At 38.3% G+C, this 25,696-nt stretch overlaps 3 protein-coding genes across 4 annotated transcripts; all 3 read left to right on the top strand.

The window, feature by feature from the left end:
- The first annotated feature begins 323 nt into the window (after positions 1-323).
- On the top strand, positions 324-1,949 carry LOC101121470 (olfactory receptor 8D4). Of its 2 annotated transcripts, XM_042238014.2 has the most exons (2): positions 324-551; positions 1,025-1,949. In XM_042238014.2, exons 1-2 carry the CDS (start codon positions 529-531, stop codon positions 1,947-1,949), a joined length of 948 nt encoding a protein of 315 aa, XP_042093948.2. In that variant the 5' UTR covers positions 324-528. The 2 variants fall into 2 exon arrangements, with proteins under 2 accessions (XP_042093948.2, XP_004019528.2); XM_004019479.3 differs by lacking the exon at positions 324-551 and having other exon boundaries at positions 1,014-1,949.
- A 9,329-nt stretch (positions 1,950-11,278) lies between these two features.
- LOC101122901 (olfactory receptor 6M1-like) lies at positions 11,279-12,226 on the top strand. Its single transcript, XM_004019788.2, has one exon. The coding sequence runs from the start codon at positions 11,279-11,281 to the stop codon at positions 12,224-12,226; it is 948 nt and encodes a 315-aa protein (XP_004019837.2).
- A 12,192-nt stretch (positions 12,227-24,418) lies between these two features.
- LOC101122643 (olfactory receptor 6M1-like) lies at positions 24,419-25,366 on the top strand. The gene has a single exon (XM_004019787.2). The coding sequence runs from the start codon at positions 24,419-24,421 to the stop codon at positions 25,364-25,366; it is 948 nt and encodes a 315-aa protein (XP_004019836.2).
- Positions 25,367-25,696: the final 330 nt, after the last annotated feature.

Genomic DNA, 25,696 nt, shown 5'->3' with positions numbered 1-25,696 from the left:
ATGATCCTAACATACTTATTTCATGTACATCCTGGAATTAATACTCTTAAACATCCTTGAAAACCTTGATGTGGACATTATAATTAATTTTAACAATAAATACCTTCTCTATAAGGAATCCTGGAGGGAGTTTCAGCCCTAGGCAACTATGTTATTAGCAGAGGTATTTTCTAAGCACATAGCTCTTCTTTATGTGCCTTTTCAACTGATTTGCTTTAGAAAAACTCTCTAATGTTCTTTAGCATTAGACTTATTTTTAATGCTGAAGTTAAGGGTTCTATACTTTACTAAAAGAATTTGAGACAGTAAGGAGGATGTGAAAATTTATGTATGGTTCCTAAAATCCATGGGGGCTTCCTCAGTGATTCAGCAGGTATAGAACCCGCCTGCAATGCAGAAGACGCAGTTTTTGTTTTTTTTTTTGTTTGTTTGTTTGTTTGTTTTAATTTAATTTTATTTATTTATTTTTTTCTTTTTTTTTTCTTTTTAAAATTTTAAAATCTTTAATTCTTACATGCATTCTCAAACATGAAGATGGCAATGACGACCCTGTATGCAAGACAGGGAAAGAGACACAGATGTGTATAACGGACTTTTGGACTCAGAAGACGCAGTTTTGATCCTTGGGTCAGGAACATCCCCTGGAGGAGAGCATGGCAACCCACTCCAGTATTCTTATTGGCAAAATCATATGGACAGAGGAGCATGGGAGGCTACGGTCCATGGGGTCGCAGAGAGTCAGACAAAACTGAAGCTCCTGAGCACACAAAATCTACAGGGAGAGGATACTTACTCTGTTTTATCTGAGACCTGACTTTTGATGGGTCTCTACCCATCAGTGGAAGCACAGGCTTAGTGCCAAAGGGTAACAAAACCGAGGTTCAGTGTTTTCACAGAGAGAATATCTGGATTGTGAAGAACTGGAGAGGGACTGGGACTGCCTGTCTAATTTGACTCTTACCGCCTCTCTAATTTGACTCTTCTCCTTATCTCCACAGAGTTCTCAGGGCAGAATGGGTGTAAGAAATCAATCCACAGTGACTGAGTTTCTTTTCACAGGATTAACTGACCAACCAGAGCTTCAGCTGCCTCTCTTCTGCCTCTTTTTAGGGATTTATGTAGTCACAGCAATGGGAAACCTCGGCATGATCTCGATAATCAGGTTGAGTTCTCAACTCCACAAGCCCATGTACTATTTCCTTAGTAGTTTGTCTTTTATAGATTTCTGCTATTCTTCTGTCATTACCCCCAAAATGCTGCCAGGGTTTTTAGGCAGAGATAAAGCTATATCCTATTCTGGATGTATGACCCAGCTGTTTTTCTTCTGTATTTTCATCATTTCTGAGTGCTACATGCTGGCAGCAATGGCCTATGACCGCTATGTCGCCATTTGCAACCCCCTGTTCTACAATGTCATCATGTCCCCCAGGGTCTGTTCTCTGCTGGTGGCTGCTGTCTTCTCAGTAGGTTTTACTGATGCTATGATTCATGGTGGCTTTATGTTAAGGTTGACTTTCTGTGAATCAAACATCATTAAACATTATTTCTGTGACATCGTTCCTCTCATTAAACTCTCCTGTTCCAGCACTTATATTGATGAGCTTTTGATTTTTGTCATCGGAGGATTTAACATGGTAGCCACCAGCATGACCATCATCACGTCATATGCTTTTATCCTCTCCAGCATCTTCCGCATCCACTGTAAAGAAGGTCGGTCCAAAGCCTTCAGCACCTGCAGCTCCCACTTGACAGCTGTTCTTGTATTTTATGGATCTCTCATGTCCATGTATCTCAAACCTACTTCCAGCAGTTCACTCACCCAGGAGAAAGTGTCCTCAGTATTTTATACCAATGTGATTCCCATGTTGAATCCCCTGATATATAGTCTGAGGAACAAGGAAGTAAAAAACTCATTGATGAAACTCTTAAGAAGAAAAATATCTTCATAATGAAAATATTTTAAAAATTTATTGGGGTATAGTTGTTTTACCATATTGTATTGACTTTGGCTGTACAAAGTGAATCAGCTGTATGTTTACATATATCCCCTTCCTCTTGGATCTCCCTCTCACTCCCCATCCCACCCATATTAAGATTTATTTATGTATTCATAATCATATGTGCTTGCTTGTATTTATGTCCTGAGTCTTTAAAAATAATTTGAAAGGAAGTAAAGTGGTTTTTCCAGTAGTCATGTATAGATATGAGAGTTGGACCATAAAGTTCAGTTCAGTTCAGTTCAGTCGCTCAGTCGTGTCCGACTCTTTGCAACCCCATGAACTGCAGCACACCAGGCCTCCCTGTCCATCATCAACTCCCGGAGTTCACTCAAACTCACATCCATTGAGTTAGTGATGCCATTCAACCATCTCATCCTCTGTCATCCCCTTCTCCTCCCACCTTCAATCTTTCCCAGCATCAGGGTCTTTTCAAATGAGTCAATTCTTCACATCAGGTGGCCGGAGTATCAGAGTTTCAGCTTCAACATCAGTCCTTCCAATGAATATTCAGGACTGATTTCCTTTAGGATGGACTGGTTGGATCTCCTTGCAGTCCAAGGGACTCTCAAGAGTCTTCTCTAACACCACAGTTCAAAAGCATCAATTCTTCAGCAGCTGGAGGGGCTGAGAGGAGATACCCCACATCCACGGTCAAAGAAACCCCAGTAAGATGGTAGGCACTGGAGCAGCTGTGAGGAGATACCCCACGTCCAAGGGCAAAGGAGAAGTCCCAGCAAGATGGTAGGAGGGGTGAATTCGAGTTTAGAATCAAGCCCCATTCCCGCCAGAGATGCTCAGAGGGCTCAAACAAACCTTGTGTGCACCAGGACCCAGGGACCCCACAGAGACTGAGACAGGCTGTGTTTGAGCATCTCCTATGGAGATACAGGTCTGTGGTGGTCTGCTGCAGGGACAGGGGCTCTGGGTGCAGCAAACTTGGGTATGACATAAGCTCTTTTGGAGGAGGTCACCATTAATCCCACTATAGAGCTGCTAGAATTTACATAGAACTGGGAAATAGACTCTTGGAGGGCACAACAGAACCTTGTGAACCAGGACCCAGGAGAAAAGAGCAGTGACCCCACAGGATACTGTCCCAGATTGTAAAGAAGGCTGAACGCCAAAGAATTGATGCTTTTGAACTGTGGTGTTGGAGAAGACTTTTGAGAAGAGTCCCTTGGACAACAAGGAGATCAATCCTAAAGAAAATCAGTCCTGAATATTCATTGGAAGGACTGATGGTGAAGATGAAGCTCCAATCCTTTGGCCATCTGATGCAAAGAGCCAACTCATTGGAAAAGACCTTGATGCTGGGAAAGATTGAAGGCAGGAGGACAAGGGGATGACAGAGAATGAGATGGTTGGATGGCATCACCAGTTCAATTGACATGAGACTGAGCAACCTTTGGGAGATTGTGAAGGACAGGGAAGCCTGGTGTGCTGCAGTTCATGGGGTTGAAAAGAGTCGGTCACAGCTTAGTGACTGAACAACAAAGATTATATGTATATATATGGTACTATATACATTCAGATTACTAAATATATTTACACACAAGACTAATAAAAGGTAAAATCAGTATAAGAGTAAGAAGTAGCAAATATCTAAGAGTAAGAAGTAGCAAATATTTTCAACTTAAAGTTTAATATCTTTCCTGTGAGTTAAACTCAATTCCTATCCTTTAGAAATTCAGTTCCTTGAATCTAAGCAGAAAGAAATAAAATCTTGAAATATTGTATAGTTATATCAGAAACAAAAACACACTCAATTCTTTTAGTATGACAAAGTCTTTCCTCTTATTTATTTTATTCAAAAGAGATTTTTTAATAGAAATCTGCACAGGAAACATTGAACAGTATGGTAAAAATCATTACAACAACTTTGTAATAAATGAGGAAGAACTTTAATTTTAATAACTGGCTTATAAAAGGCCAGTATTAAATCAAAATGCAATTTAATGAAGAAGACTGAGCAAAAGGCAAAACTAATACAGTCCCAGTATTTGGTCTCTGGTGATCAAAGGATAAAATTTAGAATCTAGATTAGGAGATTATACCTTTACAGACTTACCTAAACATCCTGCTTTTTCCTGTGTGACCAGTACATATGCAATATTTTACAACTTTATTTGAGTTGTTTTTTTCTTCCTAGGCTGTAAACCAGATGCCTTTAACTTCTTCCTTAGAAAATATTTGAATTAAACATAATGAAAAAGTTTATGGTTTCTACTAATAAACTCACACAGTAAACCAAGATAATGCACTGTATGGGGGAAAACGTGTAGAATTTCTGATCTTTTAAACTTGTTAAGGTGTGTTTCATGGTCCAGAATGTAGTCTATCTTGAAGAAAGTTCTATGTGAGCCTCAGAAGAATGTGTATTTTTCTGTTTGGGGTTGAAATAGTCTGTAGATGTAAATTATACCTGGTTGATTAGTGGTGCTATTGAGTTCAACTATATACTTTTTCTGGCTTGTTGGATTTCTTCATTTCTCATAGAGGGTTTTTTAATTCTTCAACTAAAACAGTGGACTCATCTATATCTCCTTGCACTCCTATTGGTTTCTGCCTCACATATTTTGACACTCTGCTGTTGTAGATAGGCACATACACAATAACAATTGTTATGTATTCCTTAGGTTTGACCCCTTTATCATTATGTAAATCTCCTCTTTATCTTGTCACTCTTGGTTGAAATATCCTGTATATTAGTTGAATCAAACTATTAATTGTATTATTCAAATCTTATTTATTGTTACTATTTGCTTGGTCTGCTTTTTATTGCTTAAGAAGCCATCTTATCTCTTAAGTATTATTTAACTTCCCTCTACAAATATGAATTTGTCTATTTCTCCTACAAGCACTGTCAGCATTTGCTTTGTATATTCTGATGTCATAGTTTTGGTAGGTACAGATTTAGAATTCTTATATTTCAGAATATTCCAGTATAGCTCTTGTCATAAAGTCTAGTTTAACATTAACATAGCTACACTTGCTTTTTTTCTTAAAGTTTGCATTGTATATCTTTTTCAGTTCTTTCACTTTCAACAAGCCTGTGCCTCATATTTAAGGTCTCTTGTAGCTGTGTATAGTTGGGATTTGTATCCAGTCTGAAAATTAAAATTTTTAATTAGAAAGCAAACATATTTACATGTAATATCATCACATATTGACATATGTATGTCCTTAATTCCATTTCACATTATTATTATGATGAGTTTTTATTATAAATATATTTAAAACTTTATGAAACCACTATAATTATTTTGTAAAGTCTAAATTAATTCACATTGCTCATATATTTAATTTCTATGTTGTTCTTAATTTCTTTCTGCATATCTAAACTTCTATTGTTCAATGTCAATAATAATCTTTAATTTTTTATGCAGATGTGCTGACAATAAACATGTTCAGGTTACTTTTTATTTGAAAATATTAATATCTCTATTTCATTTTTTTGATGAATTTTTGGGGGGAGCTTGGCCTCTAAGTTGGCAGTTGCTTTTCAATAGCACAGGAGTCAATTTGATTATGTTATGGTACATTAATAAACAACCCCCCAGATTTCATTGGCTAACAAAAAATAATATTTAGAGACTTCCCTTGTGGTCCAGTGGTTAAGGCTCCAAGCTTCCAATTTCGGGGGCATGGGTTCCATTTTCAACTGGGGAGTAAGATCCACATGCCACACAGTGCAGCCAAAAGATAGACAAAGAAAGAAGATGTGTTTCTCGACCACACTGCATGTTACTGTCTCCCTATGTGCTTTGTCTCTGCCCTACATATGCCCTTATTCTGGATTCACGAGAAAGCAGCAGCCCCTTCTTGGGACAGGCCAATCTGTGACAGAGGGAACAGAGCAATCGCTCAAACTTTAGCTCAAGCCTTGAGCACTGCAGGTCCATTCATCTGCCATTTTCTAAAGCATGTCACAAGGCCAGCGTGAGAATGGGATGTGTAAGCGGAGACATGCAATTCTATAAAGAAAAGGGGTGCAAAGTGATTGAGAACAATAATGCAATTACCAAAGCTGGTTTGTGTTGCCTTGTGTATCCCTTTTCTTTCCCTTTATTTCTCAATCACAATTTCTATTTTAGATGTGTCTCCAGTAATTAAAATGTAGTTGGATTTTTTTAAAACTAATCCAACAATTTCTGACTTTTAATAGGTAGAAATGTCAAAGTGTCTAGGCTTTGACAGAGGGAAATGGATGGGTCCCAGAAACTAAGCATTTGATGTGAGCTAAATGGAGTAGACAAGAGATACAATACAAAAAATAAAAACACATGCAAGAGTCCACTGGCTGAGAGTAATGCCACATGGACACCTCTCTATTCCAAGTCTGGCCTCTTTGGATGGTTTCTACCCACTTTTAGAGATTACATTTGATCAATCTAGAAAATGCATGTGCTCACTTAAAGGCACGTAAACTTACTCCAAATCACAACCTAAGGATTTTTAGGCTAATTTAAGGATGAAGTATACACAAAGATGCTTCACAGGTGGCTCAGTCAAAGAATCAGCCTGCTAATGCAGGAGATGCAAGAGACACATGTTCAATCCCTGGGTTGGGAAGATCCCCTGGAGTAGGAAATGATAACACACTCAAGCATCCTTGCCTAGACTATTCCATGAACAGGAAAACCTGTAGGGCTACAGTCCATGAGGTCACAAAGAATTAAACATGACTGAATATGTATGCATAGTCAAAAATAACGAATGAAGACAAAGTCACCCTTTACAGGTCTTGGCAAGAACAAAAAAGTTTTCTTCCATTTTAACAGAGAAAGAAGGGCACACTTATCATTTTGATTTTCAGAGCATTGGAAGTACCATCATTGCCCCATTCCTGGGAAAGGAAAGTCTGGCATAATTTTGTCAATTATTTGAAAACATCAAAATTACTCAGCCTTTAAAGAGAATGAAATAATGCCATTTGCAGCAACATGGATGGACCCAGAGATTGTCATACTGAGTGAAATACGCCAGACAGAGATGTAGAAATACCGTACGTCATCTCTTTTAAGTAGAATCTAAAAAGAAAGGACACAAATGAACTTACCAAACAGAAAGAGACTCACAGACTTCGAGAGAGAATTTATGGTTGCCAAGGGGAGGGGAAGGAACACTTAGGGAGTTTGGGATGGACATGTACACACTGCTATATTTAAAGTGGATTACCAACAAGGACCTCCTGTATAGCACAAAGAACTCTGCTCAGCAGTTATGTGGCAACCTGGATGGGAGGGGAGTTTGGGGGAAAATGGATGCATGTATATGTATGGCTGAGGCCTTTCCCTGTTCGCTTAAAACTATCAAAACATTGTTAATTGGGATTACTCCAGTACAAAATGGAAAGTTTAAAAAAAAAATTTAACCCCGTGGTTTACGGGGTCTCAGTTCCCTGACAAGGGACTGAATCCAGGCCATGGCAGTGAAAATTTGGAATCCTCACCACTAAGCCACTAGGGGACTCCCTCAAAAGTTTTCTGGGTTTCAGTTTCTCTGAAACTCTAAAGCAGGCCACCAAACTTTTATTAACTGAATAAAGCAAAAACATGGTGTAATTCCCCTAGAGTCCTCAACATGTGTATTTGGCATCTCCAACTAAATTTGTAATTGTGATTAATTTTCAGGGTTAAAAGTCTTTGATTATCCTAATAGTAATTAACTTCTTTTACCTCATATTCCCAAGAGTCATTCTCAATTAAATTCTTAAGAGCAAGCAAGAGTTTCAAATATCACAGCTTATTCATGGCCTATTTTCATAGAGAAAAGGACATGTCACATCTTAGATGCAAGAAAAAAATGTTCAAAATTCCATTTATCTTATAAAGGATTCGGAGTTTCAGAATAAACACATGAAAACAACTGGTAAGCAGATTTAAAGTCAAAGTAATGATGGATTTTGTGACAGAGCTTAACAAAGCTATAATAGGCAATCCACAGTAGGTCTCAGGCTAGAAAAATAGTTGAAAAGAATGTTTATATTTAGCCCTTGGTAGAACTGTGTGTGTGTGCTCAGTCATGTCCAACTTTTTGTAACTCCATGGACTACAGCCCACCAGGCTCCCCTGTCCATGGAATTCTCCAGGCAAGAACTGAAGTGGGTAGCCATTCCCTTCTCCAAGGCATCTTCTTGATCCAGGGATAGAACCCAGGTCACCTGCACTGCAGGCAGATTCTTTATCATCTGAGCCACCAGAGGTTGCTTTGGTAGAACTATCTCATCCTAAATATCCCTTCCAATGCTAAGACTTTCCTGAATCTAAAATGTTCCAGTTACTCAATTATTCAAAGTAGTAACGAAAGAGGAAACAGACAAAACAGGCTCCATCCTGAAAGCAGGACTCCATCTTGAGCTAGACTGTGGACTTTGAGCTATAGGCCCAATATCTATGGAAATGACATACCAACTGGAAAACCAGGTCCCAGGAAGGAAGAGCCCCACGGCTCGTACCTAGACTCTCCATTGCCTAAAAGAATACCCTGATTATCTGTGTAACAGAATAGAATCATCATTCTATAATGCTTATTGGGGGTATGACCACAGGCCTATTGATATTTGTCCGCTGTTAACTACCTAGGCTTAAGGCATATGAATCACGGGTTAGCTTTGATTGTATCTTCCTTTTCCTTTGTTCAGACTGGTTTCAGGGAATTTGGGGAGGTGGCTTTGGCCACGTACACTTAGGGTATATAAGGTTTTCACAAAAACTGGTTGGGGTCCTTGGCTAAGAGGAGACTCTTCCTTGGACCCACCGGTGTAATAACCTGCACTCCGCTATCCGCATTGTCCGAGTGAGTTTGTTTCCTGGAATGCATGGCTACAACGGTAAGAACAACATTCCCAAATATGAAACATAGCAATGAGAGTAACATTTTTGCATTAACTAAACTAGGGAAGTGAGTCTTGATCCAGGCTTATGTAACATATCATTTTGACCATAACTAGGGCTTCTCTGACTTCTTTTCCCTCTCTACAAAAGTGGGAATAAGAATCCAGATTGTGACTTTTACTAAAGAATGCATCTTTGGATCAGACAGAACTGGAACTGAATCTGGCTTTGTCACACAGTGGCTATGTGACAGGAAAATTATTTAAATTTTGTAAATTTTAAGTTTTTCATGTGCAAAATGTGAATCACAATATCTACTCCCTACTTCAACAGATTCCCAAACCTACATGTGTAAAATAGCAAAACCTTGAAACAGATTAAAACAGCTACTGACAAAATGCAAGAAAAATATGACACATTCAACATCAATTATAGGGATGATTTAATAGTCACCTATCAGAAATTAATAGATCAAAACAAAAGATGATGTGGAAACAAACACTGCAAACCTAAAAATCAGCAAGAAAATATTGTATCTAAGTAGGCGATACAGTTTTTGTTTTGTTGCTGTTGTGGTTGTTCAGTCAGGTCCAACTCCTTGCAGATCCAAGGATTGCAGCACACAGGCTCCTCTATCCTCCACTGTCTCCCAGAGTTTGCTTAAGTTCATGTCTATTGAGTCAAGTGATGCTATCTAACCATCTTATCCCCTGCCACTCCCTTCTCACATTCTTTTTTAATAGTATCTAAATTTTTAAAGCACTTCGCATATAATGACCAGGAACTCAGTGTATGTTAAGTAATATCACAGCTACCCCTCGTGGCTCAGTGGCAAAGAATCCACCTGCACTGCAGGAGATGAGGGTTTGATCCCTGGATCAGGAAGATCCCCTGGGAAAGGAAATCGCAATCCACTCCAGTATTCTTGCCTGAGAACTCCCTTGGACAGAGGAGTCTGGTGGGCTACAGTCCATGGGATCGTAAAGAGTCAGACACAACCTAGCAACTAAACAACAACAAAAATCACAGCTATTACCTAAAATTAAGAATTAAAGATTTTAAAATTTAAAAAAAATAAAAAATAAAAATAAAAATAGAAATGAAGGCCTTTTGAGAAGAGTGACTTCATCTCTATAAGACTGATTATTCAGTATTGAGACCAACTGGTGAAATTTCCTGGGGAAAAAGGTTTTATCTCAAGTTAATAAAGAATTTCTAAGAGTTAGAGATGATCAAATATGAAACAAGATACATGAATAAGCAACTTGCGTGTTTTCCACAAATGAAGGATTCTAAGCATAGATAGTTTGACTTTTTGGAGAGGAAGATATGGCAGGTTTGGACAAGTAGCCCCTGGACTGTGAAGCTTTCCGAGAAACTCAGAGCAAGAAAATAGTGCATTGAGAAGAAATCAAACAAATACAATTCTGAAAAGTTAAGGTTCTTCCTATGTCTAAATATACAAAACACATACTGAGAATTATGGTGTCAGTTTTGAATTGCCCACAGGGTATATGAATGTGTGTGTTTATCTTCCATTTTATTATGTGGTAGAAGCATATGCTGGAAGAAACATGACTCGCAAGGTTAAACAGCTTTAGGGTCTTTACACTATCAAAAATTTTATTATAGACAGAAGTCAGGCAGATGCAGTACAAATCTGAGTTTTCACATCTCTGCTTCATATCAATATTGTCCCATTTTTATTACTCATGGAAGGGCTTCCCTGGTGGCTCAGTCAGTAAAAAAACAAAAACAAAAATGTCTGTCAATGCAGGAGACGTGGGTTCGATCCCTGGGTCAGAAAGATCCCCTGGAGAAGGAAATGGCAATCCACTCCAGTATTCTTGTCTGGGAAATTCCATGAACATGAACAGAGGAGCCTTCCAGGCTACAGTTCATGGGGGTCACAAAAGAGTTGGACATGACTTAGCAAGTAAACAGCAACAATATATTGTGCCAGGTTTTAGTTGTGACGTGTGGGATCTAGTTCTCTGAACAGAGATGAACCTGGACCCCTTCCAGTGGGAGCAAGGGAGTCTCAGCCACTGGACCACCAGGGAAGTCCCTATTTTTTTATTCTGGAATTGTATGATCAAAATAAGTTGAGTGATTTTCAGTTAGTTATATATTTCAGCTAGTTTGAATAAATTTGGGTTTAAGGAAGGAAATAAGGAGAAAAGAAATATATCAAATAAAAATCAAAGAGTTAAAGAATTCACAGAGTTGCTGTTTTGGGGGGCTTTTTTCCCTAGCCCATCAATTACATAGATGAAAACTGAGGCCAAGGGATTTCCCCAGAGCCACATGATAGAGTCACAGACATGACTAGAACCCCCTCCCTCTTGAACATTCTCTTTTACATCTAGCAAAATCATAAAACATTTGAAAGACATCTTAAACTGTTCTAACCTCCTTTGTTTCTTCTCCTTCCACACAGAAATGGCCACAAGAAACCAGACCACCATCACTGAATTTATGCTTGTCTCTTTCCCTGCTGTCCAGGGGCTTCAGACATTGCTTTTTGTCATTCTCCTGCTAGTTTATACGCTCACCATAACAGGAAACATTGTCATCATTTCCTTAATATGGACTGATAATCGTCTCCAAACACCAATGTACTTCTTCCTCAGTAATCTGTCATTTTTGGACATTTTATTCACAACTACTATTACCCCAAAGTTGCTAGCTTGCCTCTTAGAGGAGGAGAAAACCATATCTCTTGCAGGCTGCATCAGCCAAACATATTTCTACTTCTTCCTGGGGACCGTGGAGTTCATCCTGCTGGTGGTGATGTCCTTTGACAGCTATGTGGCCATCTGTAACCCCCTGCGCTACACCATCATCATGAACAGCAGGCTGTGTCTCTTGCTGGTTCTGGGCTGCTGGGTAGGGCCCTTCCTGTCGGTGCTCTGCCCAACTATTGTGGTGTCCAGGCTGCCATACTGCACTGCAGAAATTAGTCATTTCTTCTGTGACATTGCCCCTTTGCTGCAGGTGGCCTTCACAGACACTCATTTCAATGAAAAGGTAAGCTTCCTCTTGTCTTCTCTCATCCTCCTCACCTCGCTGGTGCTCACCACTGTGTCCTATACCTACACCATTTCTACCATACTGCACATCCCCTCGGCCCAAGGACGTCAGAAAGCTTTCTCCTCCTGTGCTTCTCACATCACTGTGGTCTCCATTGCCTACGGGAGCAACATCTTTGTGTTTGTGAGACCTAATCAGAACCACTCCCTGGAGTTTGACAAGATAGCCACTGTCCTCATTACCATAGTGACTCCTCTTCTGAACCCCTTCATTTACAGCTTGAGGAATGAAAAGGTAAAGGAAGTCTTGAGAGAGTCAGTTAGCAGGATAGTTCAACCACATTCCAAAGGAACATGACACCCAGCAGTCTCAGGACATCTAAGACATGCTTCCTCTATATGTCACTTTGCTCTGCATGAAGAATGACACCGAATCATGACCGAAGTCTCAGTCTATAGGCAGGATGAGAAAGCATCGCACATCACCAAGAGTCAAGCGTTATGATCTTGCTATGGAAAATCGGGAATAAATAAGGACTCTTTGGCTCCTTAGTCCTTGGAGTATTTTGCATAAATTAATGTAGAAAGGCAGAAACATTCCAGACTCTGAGTTCTAAGAGCTGATGTCTAACATTTGTTCAGGCACTAATTTCAATGGACTTCAGTAAGTTACTTCTTTAAGCTGCCAATTGCTCATCTGTAAAATGGAGGCAAGAACTTCTGCTCTGTTTATCTTACCGGGCACTTGTGGCTACAAAATGAGATGATTTCCCTAAAAGTAAAATTGCTTACACATGGAGAGATTGTTGATATAGAAAAGGAAGCTTTCATCAGCCCTGAGATGCTAGAAGTTCTGACCCTATTGCTGAATATCTTAGAAGATAAGAAGCCCAAGGGGCTGAACAAATAAATGTAATCTTATGAATTGAAGTCAGATTTGTCCTAGAGAAGGGAACCTCACACTGCCACTGTAAGGAGGATTATATGAATAATAACATTTAAGAAAAAAATCAATCCTTGACCCAGAACTCATCTGACGTTCACAAATAGGTCTCAGTGTTACTGCAAACTTATACAATGCTTACATATCATCATGCTTTTCATTTGTTGGACAAAAGTTGACAAAACATGTATTTCGCACAAGGTCACTGTGCAATACAAAATGCTAAACATCCTCCTTTGTTGCCAAATGAAACGACTGCTACCTCTTTACCAATTACATCTTTTACATACCAATTACATACCAATTACATCTCACTGTGTCTACCTTCATTGCAGAAAAGATTTACTGAGCTACCCAATCCTAGAATTGCCACATCTTTCTGATAACACCCAATCCAGAACAAGCCCCCACTTCCTTAGGTTCATTGTTTCACTGAGACATTCCACATTCTCCGAAGTTTGTGTTCTTTCTCATACAGTGAATAATAAACCCAAATTTTTCAACTATCGATGGTGCCTGGCAGTCTTTTTTTCGTGTTTATTGGAGTTGATTTACAACGTGTTAGTTTCAGGTGTACAGCAAAATGACTTCGTTATATGTATACATATTGCTATTGTTTAGTCGCTCAGTCGTATCCAACTCTCTACAGCTCCACAGACTGTAGCCTGCCAGGATCCCTTGTCCATGGGATTTTCCAGGCAAGAATACTAGAGTGGGTTGCCATGCCGTCCTCCAGGGGATCTACCAGACCCAGGAATCAAACCCTCCTCTCCTGCATTGGCAGGGGGATTCTTTACCACTGAGCCATAAGGGAAGTCACATATATACGTATCCACTCTTTTTTAGATTCTTTCTCCGTATAGGCCATCACAGACTATTGGCTATAGGCCTTTTAAGGCATCATGATATGCAGATTGTATTAATTATGTTTTTGTATACCTCAATAAAAGGAATATAAAACTGGGTTTTGTTTACACATTAAATCAGTTTTATTCTCTGTTATCAATAATACCTATGTTATTAACTCCCTGGCTTAAAGAATCCATTTAGGTACTGTTCATGCAGAGCATGTAAACAGAAGTGAGCAGAGTCATTATCTGCTTATGAGTTTGATGCCAAAGGTCCGTGAAAGCACCAGTTACCAGAACAATTTTAACCTGTCTGGTATGAAAAGATAGTAGATCTAATAGGGAACTGCAGATAAATTTGTGCAATATACTGAATACTGAATACTCTATCATCAGAAAAGCTCTATTTTTATTTTTATTACTTCTTCCTCAAATCCTATTTAGATTTTTATTTCTGCTTTGGAGCTGCCCACTTTTTAAATCCTATTATACTTTGCTTGTACTCTACACCCAAAGAGATCTGGTGGACTTCATTACGAATTTACTAAACAGCTCCTATTTACTAGATTTTCTCATGCAATTTTGTGATAATTGGAAACATAAAGTTATCTAAGGCCTTGCCAGTTATAAAAGCAATCATTTTTAAATATCCTTTCTTTCTATGTTTCCCTCTATATTTTCAACATTTCATCATTGTTCTAAGAGAGCTATTGGACAATTAGCCCAAATCTCTTAGAGATCACTTCTCGAAACACGAGCTTCTATCCTGTACACTAAAAGTCTGAGTTGAAATTATTTAGTTGTTGTTGTTGTTGTTGTTCAGTCGCTATGTCATGTCCAACTCTTTACATCCCCATGGACTGCAGCACACCAGGCTTCCCTGTCCTTCACTATCTCCCAGAGTTTGCTCAAACTCATGTCCATTGAGTCAGTGACAACATCCAACCATCTCATCCTCTGTCATCCCCTTCTCCTCCTGCCCTCAATCTTTCCCAGCATCAGGGTCTTTTCCAATGAGTCAGCTCTTCACATCAGGTTGCCAAAATATTGGAGCTTCAGCTTCAGCATCAGTCCTTCCAATGAATATGCAGGGTAGATTTCCTTTAGGATTGACTGGTTTTATCTCCTTGCAGACCAAGGGACTCTCAAGAGTCTTCCCAAGCACCACAGTTCAAAAGCATCAATTTTTTGGCTCTCAGCCTTCTTTATGGTCCGACTCTCACATCCATATATGACTACTGAAAAAAAAAAATAGCTTTGACTTCATGGATTTTGTCAGCAAAGTACTGTCTCTGCTTTGTAATACACTGTCTAGGTCTGTCATACCTTTTCTTCCAAGGAGCTAACATCTTTTCGTTTGGTGGTTGCAGACACCATCCACAATGATTTTGGAGCCCAAGAAAATAAAATACTGCCACTGCTTCCACTTCTTCCCCGTCTATTTGTCATAAAGTGATAGGACCAGATGTCATGATCTTTGCTTTTTGAATGTTGAGTTTTAAGCCAGCTTTTTCACTCTCCTCTTTCACCCTCATCAAGAGGCTCTTTATTTATGGTGACAGGTTTTTTTTCCTATTTACGGTTTTGACATCCTGGTAATAATTGGATTCATGTAGCAGTATCTAGTTTCACTCATGCATTTAAAAATGTCCAGGATGGTCTTCCTTACTTTAAGAAGACTTACACCCCATTTAGTTTATACAGTGGAAGCCTGGAGGAGGGGCTATGTTCAAATGGAAAGAGGAAGCTGCTTACACTTTCACTAGAGAAAGCTTATGAGTAAATATGAAACTAAATAGAATAGGAAGTTTCAAAACTCTTTTATTCATTCATAGTTATCTCACACATGAAAATTTCTTAAAGACTGAAAGAAAATATTCCAAACAATCAATGCTGATTAATTTGAGTGATGCTTTTGGTGACATTTTTTAACACTCTACTGTTCTGCATTTTCTATGCCTGGAATGCATATGTTTTAATTTTTAAATATTGGAATGGGAATTTTTCTGAAGAGACTCAAGTTATCCCTATACTAATGCACTGGAACCTAAGAAGTGAATCCCATATTTGGTATTTGGTATATAAATAGGAAATTATTTTATTCAATCTGTTAAACTCAGGTCATATTCTTAAAATTGATGTCCATTTTAGAAGAAGGAACAAAAATACCTAAAACTTTCTCTTAAAATCCCAATTATTTTCTGTCTTATTATTTTAGTTAAACACTCTAAGGAATTCCTTTTTTCCCCCTTAAGTTTGAAAATGAATCCTGAGGGAAATGTATTAAGACAAACCAAACTCATTGCAACATTCACTATTTTCAGACTATCTCCAACTGAAGTTAGCAATGAAGTTCTGAAATGACCATAGTAACTAAAAATGAAGCTTGCTCAGTTGTGTCCAATCCTTTGGGACCCCATGGATTATACAGTCCATGGAATTCTCCAGGCCAGAATACTGGAGTGGATAGCTGTTCCCTTCTCCAGGGGATCTTCCCAACCCAGGGATCAAACACAGATGTCACACATTGCAGGCAGATTCTTTACCATCTGAGCCATCAGGGAAGCCCAAGAATACTGGAGTGGGTAGCCTATCCCTTCTCCAGCAGATCTTCCTGACCCAGGAATCAAACCAGAGCCTCCTGCATTGCAGGCAGATTCTTTACCAGCTGAGCTACTAACGAATACAGTAATTAATCCAGTACTCTAGACCTCATATCTAATATTAATAAATTGTAGCTACAAAGTAGAATTGAAATTAATATAAAAGCCATCAACAAAGAATGATTATCATGATATGCAGAGTTCTACCTCAAGCGGCAATTCTGTAAACTTTTGAAAGTATGGTATTTTTTGTGATTATTTATGAAGCACAGTCTGATATACTGGAGTTCAATGTGCAAAACAGCACACCAAGAGAGAATCTAAAGGGACTTCCCTGGTGGTTCAGTGGTTAAGAATCCACCTGCCAATGCAGGAGACATGAGTTCAATCCCTTGTCTGGGAAGATGGAGTAACTAAGCCCATGTGCCACATCTACTGAGCCCATGCACCCTAGAGCACGTGCTCTGCAACAAGAGAAGCCACTGCAACCAGACGTCTGGCACACAGCAACTGGAAAGTAGCCCCTGCTTGCTGCAACTGAGAAAACCCAAGCACAGCAGCAAAGACCCGGCACAGCCAAAAATAAAAATAAATGAAAGAATATACCTGAAGATAGCCTCCGGTGATTTCATGGTCCAAATTATCTCTATGTGATGTCACAGGACTTTATAAAGATTTAGTCTGCCTAAGTGTGCCCTGCTGAAGTCACTATTATCATTTGAGAATCAGAGCATACAGTGCCTTGACAAGGATGTGGAAAAAAGGGAAGATTTGTGCGTTGGTGGTGGGAATGTAAACGGATACACGTGCTATAGAAAACAATGTGAAGTTTCCTGAAAAAAATTAAAAATAGAACAATCATAAGATCAGCAATTCCACTCCTGGGTATATACACTATGGAAATAAATCAGCATCTCGAAGAGATATCTGGACTCCCATATCCATGGTATCAATATTCATAATAGTAAAGATATGTCTATTTAGTTCTTTGGCCCATTTTTTGATTGGGTCGTTTATTTTTCTGGAATTGAGCTGCAGAAGTTGCTTGTATATTTTTGAGATTAGTTGTTTGTCAGTTGCTTCATTTGCTATTATTTTCTCCCATTCAGAAGGCTGTCTTTTCACCTTGCTTATAGTTTCCTTTGTTGTGCAGAAGCTTTTAATTTTAATTAGATCCCATTTGTTTATTTTTGGTTTTATTTCCAGAATTCTGGGAGGTGGATCATAGAGGATCCTGCTGTGATTTATGTCTGAGAGTGTTTTGCCTACGTTCTCCTCTAGGAGTTTTATAGTTTCTGATCTTACATTTAGATCTTTTTTTTTTTTTTCTAAGATCTCCATTTTATTGTTTTGATAGTTAATGTGCTTGTTTTAAAACATCTATTTTAGTTATATGAATGTGAGACCTTTATTTTTCTGAAGATCTTGATTACTTTGTGCCTCTTTTCTGATCATTCTATTAATTATGTTTTTAGTATTCAGGTTATTCTTTTAATTGACATACTGAGTGAATTTGTTGACAGTCCTTATTTGATTGCCGTCTGTGAGCTCATCTTTTACAGAGTACTCTTAGCATCTTGATCTGAGATAGCTCTTGCTCAGAGAGCTGCTTGTTTATTACATTCTTCTTGATGTATAACTCCTCACCAAAGAGAATTTCTTTACTTATTTGTAATGTGGTTTTTGTTCACACATCTATATTTTATACAGGCATATCTTGGAGATATTGAGGGTTCATTTCCAGACCACAGCAGTAAAGTGAATATAGGAGTAAAGCAAATCACAGTCTTTTGGTTTCTCAGTGCACATAAAAGTTCTTTTTATACTATACTGTTACTGTACTGTACTGTACTGTACTGTACTACCACTATTCGCTGAAGGCAAGTTATTCATAAATAGCTATGGTTAGCTGTCTAGCAATAAAATAATTTTTAACTAAGGCATGAAAATTTTTTATAAATAATGCTATGGTACACTTACAGACAACAGTACAGTAACAGTATAGTATAAAAAGAACATTTAGATCTTTAATCCATTTTGAGTTTATTTTTGTGTGCGGTGTTAGAAAGTGATCTAGTTTCATTCTTCTACAAGTGGTTGACCATTTTCCCAGCACCACTTGTTAAAGAGATTGTCTTTACTCCATTGTATATTCTTGCCTCCTTTGTCAAAGATAAGGTGTCCATATGTGTGTGGATTTATCTCTGGGCTTTCTATTTTGTTCCATTGACCTATATGTCTGTCTTTGTGCCAGTACCATACTGTCTTGATGACTGTGGCTTTGTAGTAGAGCCTGAAGTCAGGCAGGTTGATTCCTCCAGTTCCATTCTTCTTTCTCAAGATTGCTTTGGCTATTCGAGGTTTTTTGTATTTCCATACAAATGTTGAAATTACTTGTTATAGTTCTGTGAAAAATGTGGCTGGTAGCTTGATAGGGATTGCATTGAATTTGTAAATTGCTTTGGGTAGTATACTCATTTTCACTATATTGATTCTTCCGATCCATGAACATGGTATATTTCTCCATCTATTAGTGTCCTCTTTGATTTCTTTCATCAGTGTTTTATAGTTTTCTATATATAGGTCTTTAGTTTCTTTAGGTAGATATATTCCTAAGTATTTTATTCTTTTCGTTGCAATGGTGAATGGAATTGTTTCCTTAATTTCTTTTTCTACTTTCTCATTGTTCGTGTATAGGAATGCAAGGGATTTCTGTGTGTTGATTTTATATCCTGCAACTTTTACTAAATAGACACTTCTCCAAAGAAGACATACGGATGGCTAACAAACACATGAAAAGATGCTCAACATCACTCATTATTAGAGAAATGCAAATCAAAACCACAATGAGGTACCACTTCACACCAGTCAGAATGGCTGCGATCCAAAAATCTGCAAGCAATAAATGCTGGAGAGGGTGTGGAGAAAAGGGAACCCTCCTACACTGTTGGTGGGAATGCAAACTAGTACAGCCACTATGGAGAACAGTGTGGAGATTCCTTAAAAAATTGCAAATAGAACTACCGTATGACCCAGCAATGCCACTGCTGGGCATACACACCGAGGAAACCAGAATGGAAAGAGACACATGTACCCCAATGTTCATCGCAGCACTATTTATAATAGCCAGGACATGGAAACAACCTAGATGTCCATCAGCAGATGAATGGATAAGAAAGCTGTGGTACATATACACAATGGAGTATTACTCAGCCGTTAAAAAGAATTCATTTGAATCAGTTCTGATGAGATGGATGAAACTGGAGCCGATTATACAGAGTGAAGTAAGCCAGAAAGAAAAACACCAATACAGTATACTAACACATATATATGGAATTTAGGAAGATGGCAATGAAGATCCTGTATGCAAGACAGGAAAAAGACACAGATGTGTATAACGGACTTTTGGACTCAGAGGGAGAGGGAGAGGGTGGGATGATTTGGGAGAATGGCACTCTAACATGTATACTATCATGTAAGAATTGAATCGCCAGTCTATGTCTGACGCAGGATACAGCATGCTTGGGGCTGGTGCATGGGGATGACCCAGAGAGATGTTATGGGGAGGGAGGTGGGAGGGGGGTTCATGTTTGGGAACTCATGTAAGAATTAAAGATTTTAAAATTTAAAAAATAAAAAACTATTTTAAAAAATAGTAAAGATATGGAAACAGCTAAGAGTCCAATGATGAGTGAACAGAGAAAGAAGATTAAACATATGTGTATGCAATGGTATATTATTTATTCACCCTTAAAAAAGAAAATCCTGACATTTGCTACAACATAGATGAAACTAGAGGACATGCTAAGTACTAAGTGAAATTTGCCAGAAAGAGAAAAAATTTTTAACTGCATGATCTCAGTTTTATACAGAATTTTAAAAATCTAGCTCATGTAAATGAACAGTAGAATGGTGGTGAACAGTACCTGAGGGAAACAGGTAGATGGAGAGACACTGGTCAAAGGCTAGAAACCTTCAGTTACAAGACAAATAAGCTCCAGTTATCTAATGCACAGCATGGTGACTATAGTTAATAACACTGTATTGCATGCTTGAAATTTACTAAGGGAGATGTTAAGCACTCTCGCCAGAAAAATAATAATAGTAATAACTGTAACTATGTAAGGCGAAGGAGGTATCTTCCCAGGTGGCACTAGTGGTAAAGAACCCGCCTGCCAACTCAGGAGACTTAAGAGACATGGATTCGATCCCTGGGTAAGAAGATCCCCTGAAGGAGGGCATGGCAACCCACTCCAGTATTCTTGCCTGGAGAATCCCATGGGCAGAGGAGCCTGGTGGGCTATGGTCCTTGGGGTCACACGGAGTCAGACATGAGTGAAGCAATAACACACACACTCAAGGTGAAGGATGTGTTAATACTTAACCTCTTTGATGGTCTTTTCACAAATACACATATGTCATACCATCGCATAGCATACTTTACATACAATTTTGTCAAGTATTCTTCAATAAAGCTAAAGCAAAAATTAATTGGATGATTCCACTATATATGATCTAATGGCTAAAAATAAAGATTTACAACACCAAGTATTAGCGAGGATGTGGAACTATGGTACGCACACACATGGCTAGTAGAAAGGAAAACAGTACATCAACTCTGGAAAACACTTTGTCAGCTTCTGGTACAGTTAAACATATGCTTACTAGGAACATGTCCAAGAGAAATGAAAACAAATATTCACCAAAAGCATGAACTCAAATGTTCAGAGAAGCTTAATTCACAATAACAAATAATTGAAGACAATTCAGGTGTCTATCACATGGTGAATATATAAGCTCATACAGCTACACAATCTGTAGAGTAGATAAATCTTCAAATACAACAAAGGAAGAAACTACTCGTGCCTGAAACACTCAAATTAATTTCAAAGCATCAGATTAAGTGGAACAAATCAAAGCTATATGTTGTAATATAGAATTTATATATTAGCCTAGAAAGTCAAACTTTACACTGACAAAAAGCAAATCCATAGTTGTCAGGGGATAAGAAGGGGAGAAGACAGCAGTTTACTTCAAAAAGACATAAACGTTTAAGGTAATGGCAAATACCTCACACCATTGATCCACTGGTGGTGGTGGCTACATGAATGCATACATTTGTCAAAACTCAAAAAGTTATATGTTTAAGTTTATCCATTGTCTATAAATAATAGCTCAATAAAATATTTTCCCCAATGGATATTGTTTTTTATTGAAGTATAGTCAATCTACAGGTTTTTTAAAATATGTACATAGACATATATTTATGTAAATAGTTTCAGTTTGAAAAACAGTTTAATATATGATGAACTTTTTTAATTTAATTTATCCAAATTTTTAGTTTCCAGAGGCTTTAAGCAGAGCTATAAGTTTTTCTTTAAATAAAATAAACACCCAGGAGAGTCTCCCAGGGGACCTTAACTTTCTGTGACTAGTTACTTCACTTCTAACATCCTGGGACTGCACTACTTATAATTAAACTTTTTTATGCTAGAATCCCTAGAGCCATTCTAAAGCAAACTTTCAAAAGTGAATTAAAGAATCATTAAATATCACATTCATCCAGTCATAACAACGTTAATATGCACAAGGAAAAAGTAAATTAAGTAGATATATCTGAAGTCAAGTTACAATACAGGTAAAGAAGGAACAGGAGGGACAAAAATAAAAGATGGAAGTTCAGAGAGATAGTTAAGTCAATACAATTATGAAATTTTCTAACAATCAGGACCAGTAAAGTAGAATGAGATCATTTAAGAAACAGTAAGTTTCACTTAATTAGACAACAGAGACATTACAGATTATTTTAGCACCAGACTATCTCATATGTGCTTTAGTTCTCATCTAATCTGATAGTCTATGATTCTGAATAGCTCCAAGATTCTGAATGGATGCACAGAAGACATAGAAATTATCAGAACAAACATAAACTTACATGTCTATAAGTGAAACAAAAGGACCTGAAACTTGGAAAGATTTCAGTCAGAAAGTCTTTCAGTCTTCTTGCCAGAGATCTAAACTAGAAGTTGGAGGACCTGCTCTTAATTCATTGGGTTTGATTTCTTGAGTCATCACCAAACTCACCATTCTGACTTTTTTTTTCCTTGGAAAATGTGATCCAAAATACATACTACTTAAAACCTAGGGAAAAATTCTAAGATTAAGATTACTGAATGTATAAAATATAAGATTAAATGATAATATAACACTTGGAATTAATCTTAGTGTAAGTTGAGACAGATTTTTTTCTGCAGGAATAAGAAAAAGAATTGGGAAAAGTAATCAGAGTTTATAAAAGGACAGGTTATGTTTTCTAGGTTCGTTTCTATTTTTCATTCAAGTGAAGAAGATGAAGTACTTCAGCAAAAACTGAAAAACCATTTGATGTAGTTTCGTAAAAGGGGATGTGTTATCATACAGGAAAGAGTCTCAGACTAAAACTAAGAGTTACATGGAATTCAAATAGAAGCAGTAAGAGAATTTAAAGAAAATGGACAGAAAGCAGTAGGAATAGCCAAAGTTCATGGTTCTTAACGTATCTGAGTGAAGAAAATACCAACTGTTCTACAATCAATATGATGTAAGTATATCTATTGCACAGCCATCTATGCGTGAGTGCATGGTCCGTAACTTCAGTCGTGTCGGACTTATTGCAGCCTCCTGGACTGTAGCCCATCAGGCTCATCTGTCCATAGATTTCCCAGGCAAGAATACTGGAGTGGGTGGCCATTTCCTCCTCCAGAGGATCTTCCCGACCCAGAGATCAAATCCATGTCTCTCGTGTTTCCTTCATTGGCAGGCGGATTCTTTTACCACTGAGCCACTATAAAGTACCCAGGACTGGTTTATATTTGCTTTGCTTTAACTTAAAACTAAAGGATTAGCCACTAAATTATACACCAAAGGAGTGAGTCAACTGTATTTTATAGACATGCTATAAATGCTCAGCAAAGCTGAACAGTATCCACAGATTAAGTTGAGGGCTTCAAACACCATCTATCTGCATCCACTTTTTCCACTACTATTAATAACCTGATCTTCAAATGGCTGAGAAGAATATATGGTATCAGAGTCCTCTCTGAGAGAACCTACAAGAATTAGTTGGGAAATGGGAGGTGGAAGTTACTCTACTGGATGCTGCCATAGATGTAGAATTGCAAAGATAAAAAGACACACATTGATCATGTTCAAGAAAACGTGCTTCAAAATATATAAAATGTTTTGCAAATAATGGAATATGTATAACTGACCTCCTTGTTCTATAAGAGTGTAGACATAAAACTTTCTATCATTATAGAAATAAACAAAGAAAAATTATACACCTTGATGGAGAACTCAGTTACTATTATATCAAAAAAAACTTGGGTACCATCAGATACTCAATATCAATAACAAAAGTGAAAACAGACGTTGCCGATTTCCTTTCATTTGACTGTCTTGGTTAGTTTCGATTTTTCTGCTCTTTGATTTAGATAACACCTGAAAATTTGAAATAACTTTGAGAAAAATAACTCAACTTTTATTAACATTCTCTCCATTTTCCAAAGTGACCGAAATCTCAGTGAGGTAGATTTCTCTTTAAAGGCACAGAACTTAGCTAAGGAAATAGAAGTTTAGGAGGAGTGAAATAGAAAAGGGAAGGACTGTTGTATAAAAAACAACAAAATCATTAAGACTAGAGTTTTATGGAACCATGAAGACAACTTAATACAAAGAAAAAATTTAAATGCAAGAATACTGAGCTTAGAAGAAGTCATGTAATTTATCTAAGATGCTACACTTACAAGGGTAAGAGGCAGAATGAAAATAAATCACTCAATTCTATTCAGATGTTTTTCTGCTGCATTTTATGAATGGTATTTCATGCGTGCTAAGTCACTTCAGTTGTGTCTGACTCTTTGTGACCCCATGGACTGTAGCCCGCCAGGCTCCTCTGTTCACAGGATTCTCCAGGCAAGAATACCAGTGTGTTGCCACGCCTTTCTCCAGAGGATCTTCCCGACCCAGGGATCAAACCACGTCTTCTGTGGCTCTTACACCACTGGGCCACCAGGGAAGTCTTATCAATGATATTGACAGTTGAAAGTTTAAGTTGAATTTGATCTTTATATTTTATTATTTTCTCAGAGCATGCTGCCCACCTTGCACCGCACGCAATGGATGTGCAGAATCAGACCGCAGTGACTGAATTTATCCTGACTGCCTTTCCTGCTCTCCAGAAACTTCGGATTTTCCTCTTCATGATCCTCTTGTTTACTTACTTGCTCACTCTAACTGGAAATGGTGTCATCATTTCCCTAATATGGGCTGATTATCGCCTCCAAACCCCAATGTACTTCTTCCTCAGTAACTTAGCCTTTTTGGACATTTTATATACTACATCGGTTACCCCAAAACTGTTAGCCTGTCTCCTAGAAAACAGGAAAATCATATCTTTTGCAGGCTGCATCAGCCAAACATACTTCTTCTTCTTCCTGGGGACCGTGGAGTTCATCCTGCTCGTGGTGATGTCCTTTGACCGCTATGTGGCCATCTGTAACCCCTTGCGCTACACCATCATCATGAACAGCAGGCTGTGTCTCCTGCTGGTTCTGGGCTGCTGGGTGGGGGCCTTCCTGTCAGTGCTCTGCCCAACTATTGTGGTGTCCAGGCTGCCCTTCTGCCATAAGGAGATTCATCACTTCTTCTGTGACATCGCCCCTCTGCTGCAGGTGGCCTGCATAGACACTCATTTTATTGAGATGATAAACTTCCTCTTGTCTTCTCTCATCCTCCTCACCTCGCTGGTGATCACCACCGTGTCCTACACCTACATCATTTCTACCATCCTGCGCATCCCCTCGGCCCAAGGGCGTCAGAAAGCCTTTTCCACCTGCGCTTCTCACATCACTGTCGTTTCTATTGCCTACGGGAGCAACATCTTCATGTATGTGAGACCCAGCCAGAGTCATTCCCTGGAATTTGACAAAGTGACTGCTGTCCTCACCACAATGATGATCCCTCTTCTGAACCCCTTCATTTATAGTCTAAGGAATGAAAAGGTAAAGGAAGTTTTGAGAGATGCAGTCAACAAAATTATATCCTTATTGCCCAGGAAAGCTTGAAACATAATCCCACAGGAATCCTTGAAAGTTTGTTTGCTAAGAATGGCATTTTCACGTCTTAGACACAATGTAGAGTAAAGCATGCTTGAAGACCATAAAATCAAAGGTGTGTGCAAAGAGATGGAAGAACTATGTGCCACACCAGCTGCAAAGTATTATGGCCAGAGTCCAGAGGAGACAGAGAAAATAACATGCTCTGAACGCTATTACTGGACCTTCCCACACACAGAATTTCATGGATTAATGAAAAACACTGAAGTCAGAGATTTTAAGCCCTCTCTATCACTTTTTTATCGGGTGACCCTTAGCCTATCTGAACCTAACATATTA

This window comes from Ovis aries, chromosome 21 (genome assembly GCF_016772045.2).
Source record: "Ovis aries strain OAR_USU_Benz2616 breed Rambouillet chromosome 21, ARS-UI_Ramb_v3.0, whole genome shotgun sequence".
NCBI lineage: Eukaryota > Metazoa > Chordata > Mammalia > Artiodactyla > Bovidae > Ovis > Ovis aries.
This window is presented reverse-complemented; position numbering and strand designations above follow the sequence as displayed.

What these genes read in the sequence shown, in the direction of transcription:
- LOC101121470 (XM_042238014.2), top strand. Translation starts at nt 529, where the DNA reads ATGAAGATGGCAATGACGACCCT. An exon ending in AAGATGGCAATGACGACCCT is followed by an intron (nt 552 to 1,024) that starts GTATGCAAGACA and finishes AATGGGTGTAAG; the next exon opens with AAATCAATCCACAGTGACTG.
- LOC101122901 (XM_004019788.2), top strand. Translation starts at nt 11,279, where the DNA reads ATGGCCACAAGAAACCAGACCACCATCACTGAATTTATGCTTGTCTCT.
- LOC101122643 (XM_004019787.2), top strand. Translation starts at nt 24,419, where the DNA reads ATGGATGTGCAGAATCAGACCGCAGTGACTGAATTTATCCTGACTGCC.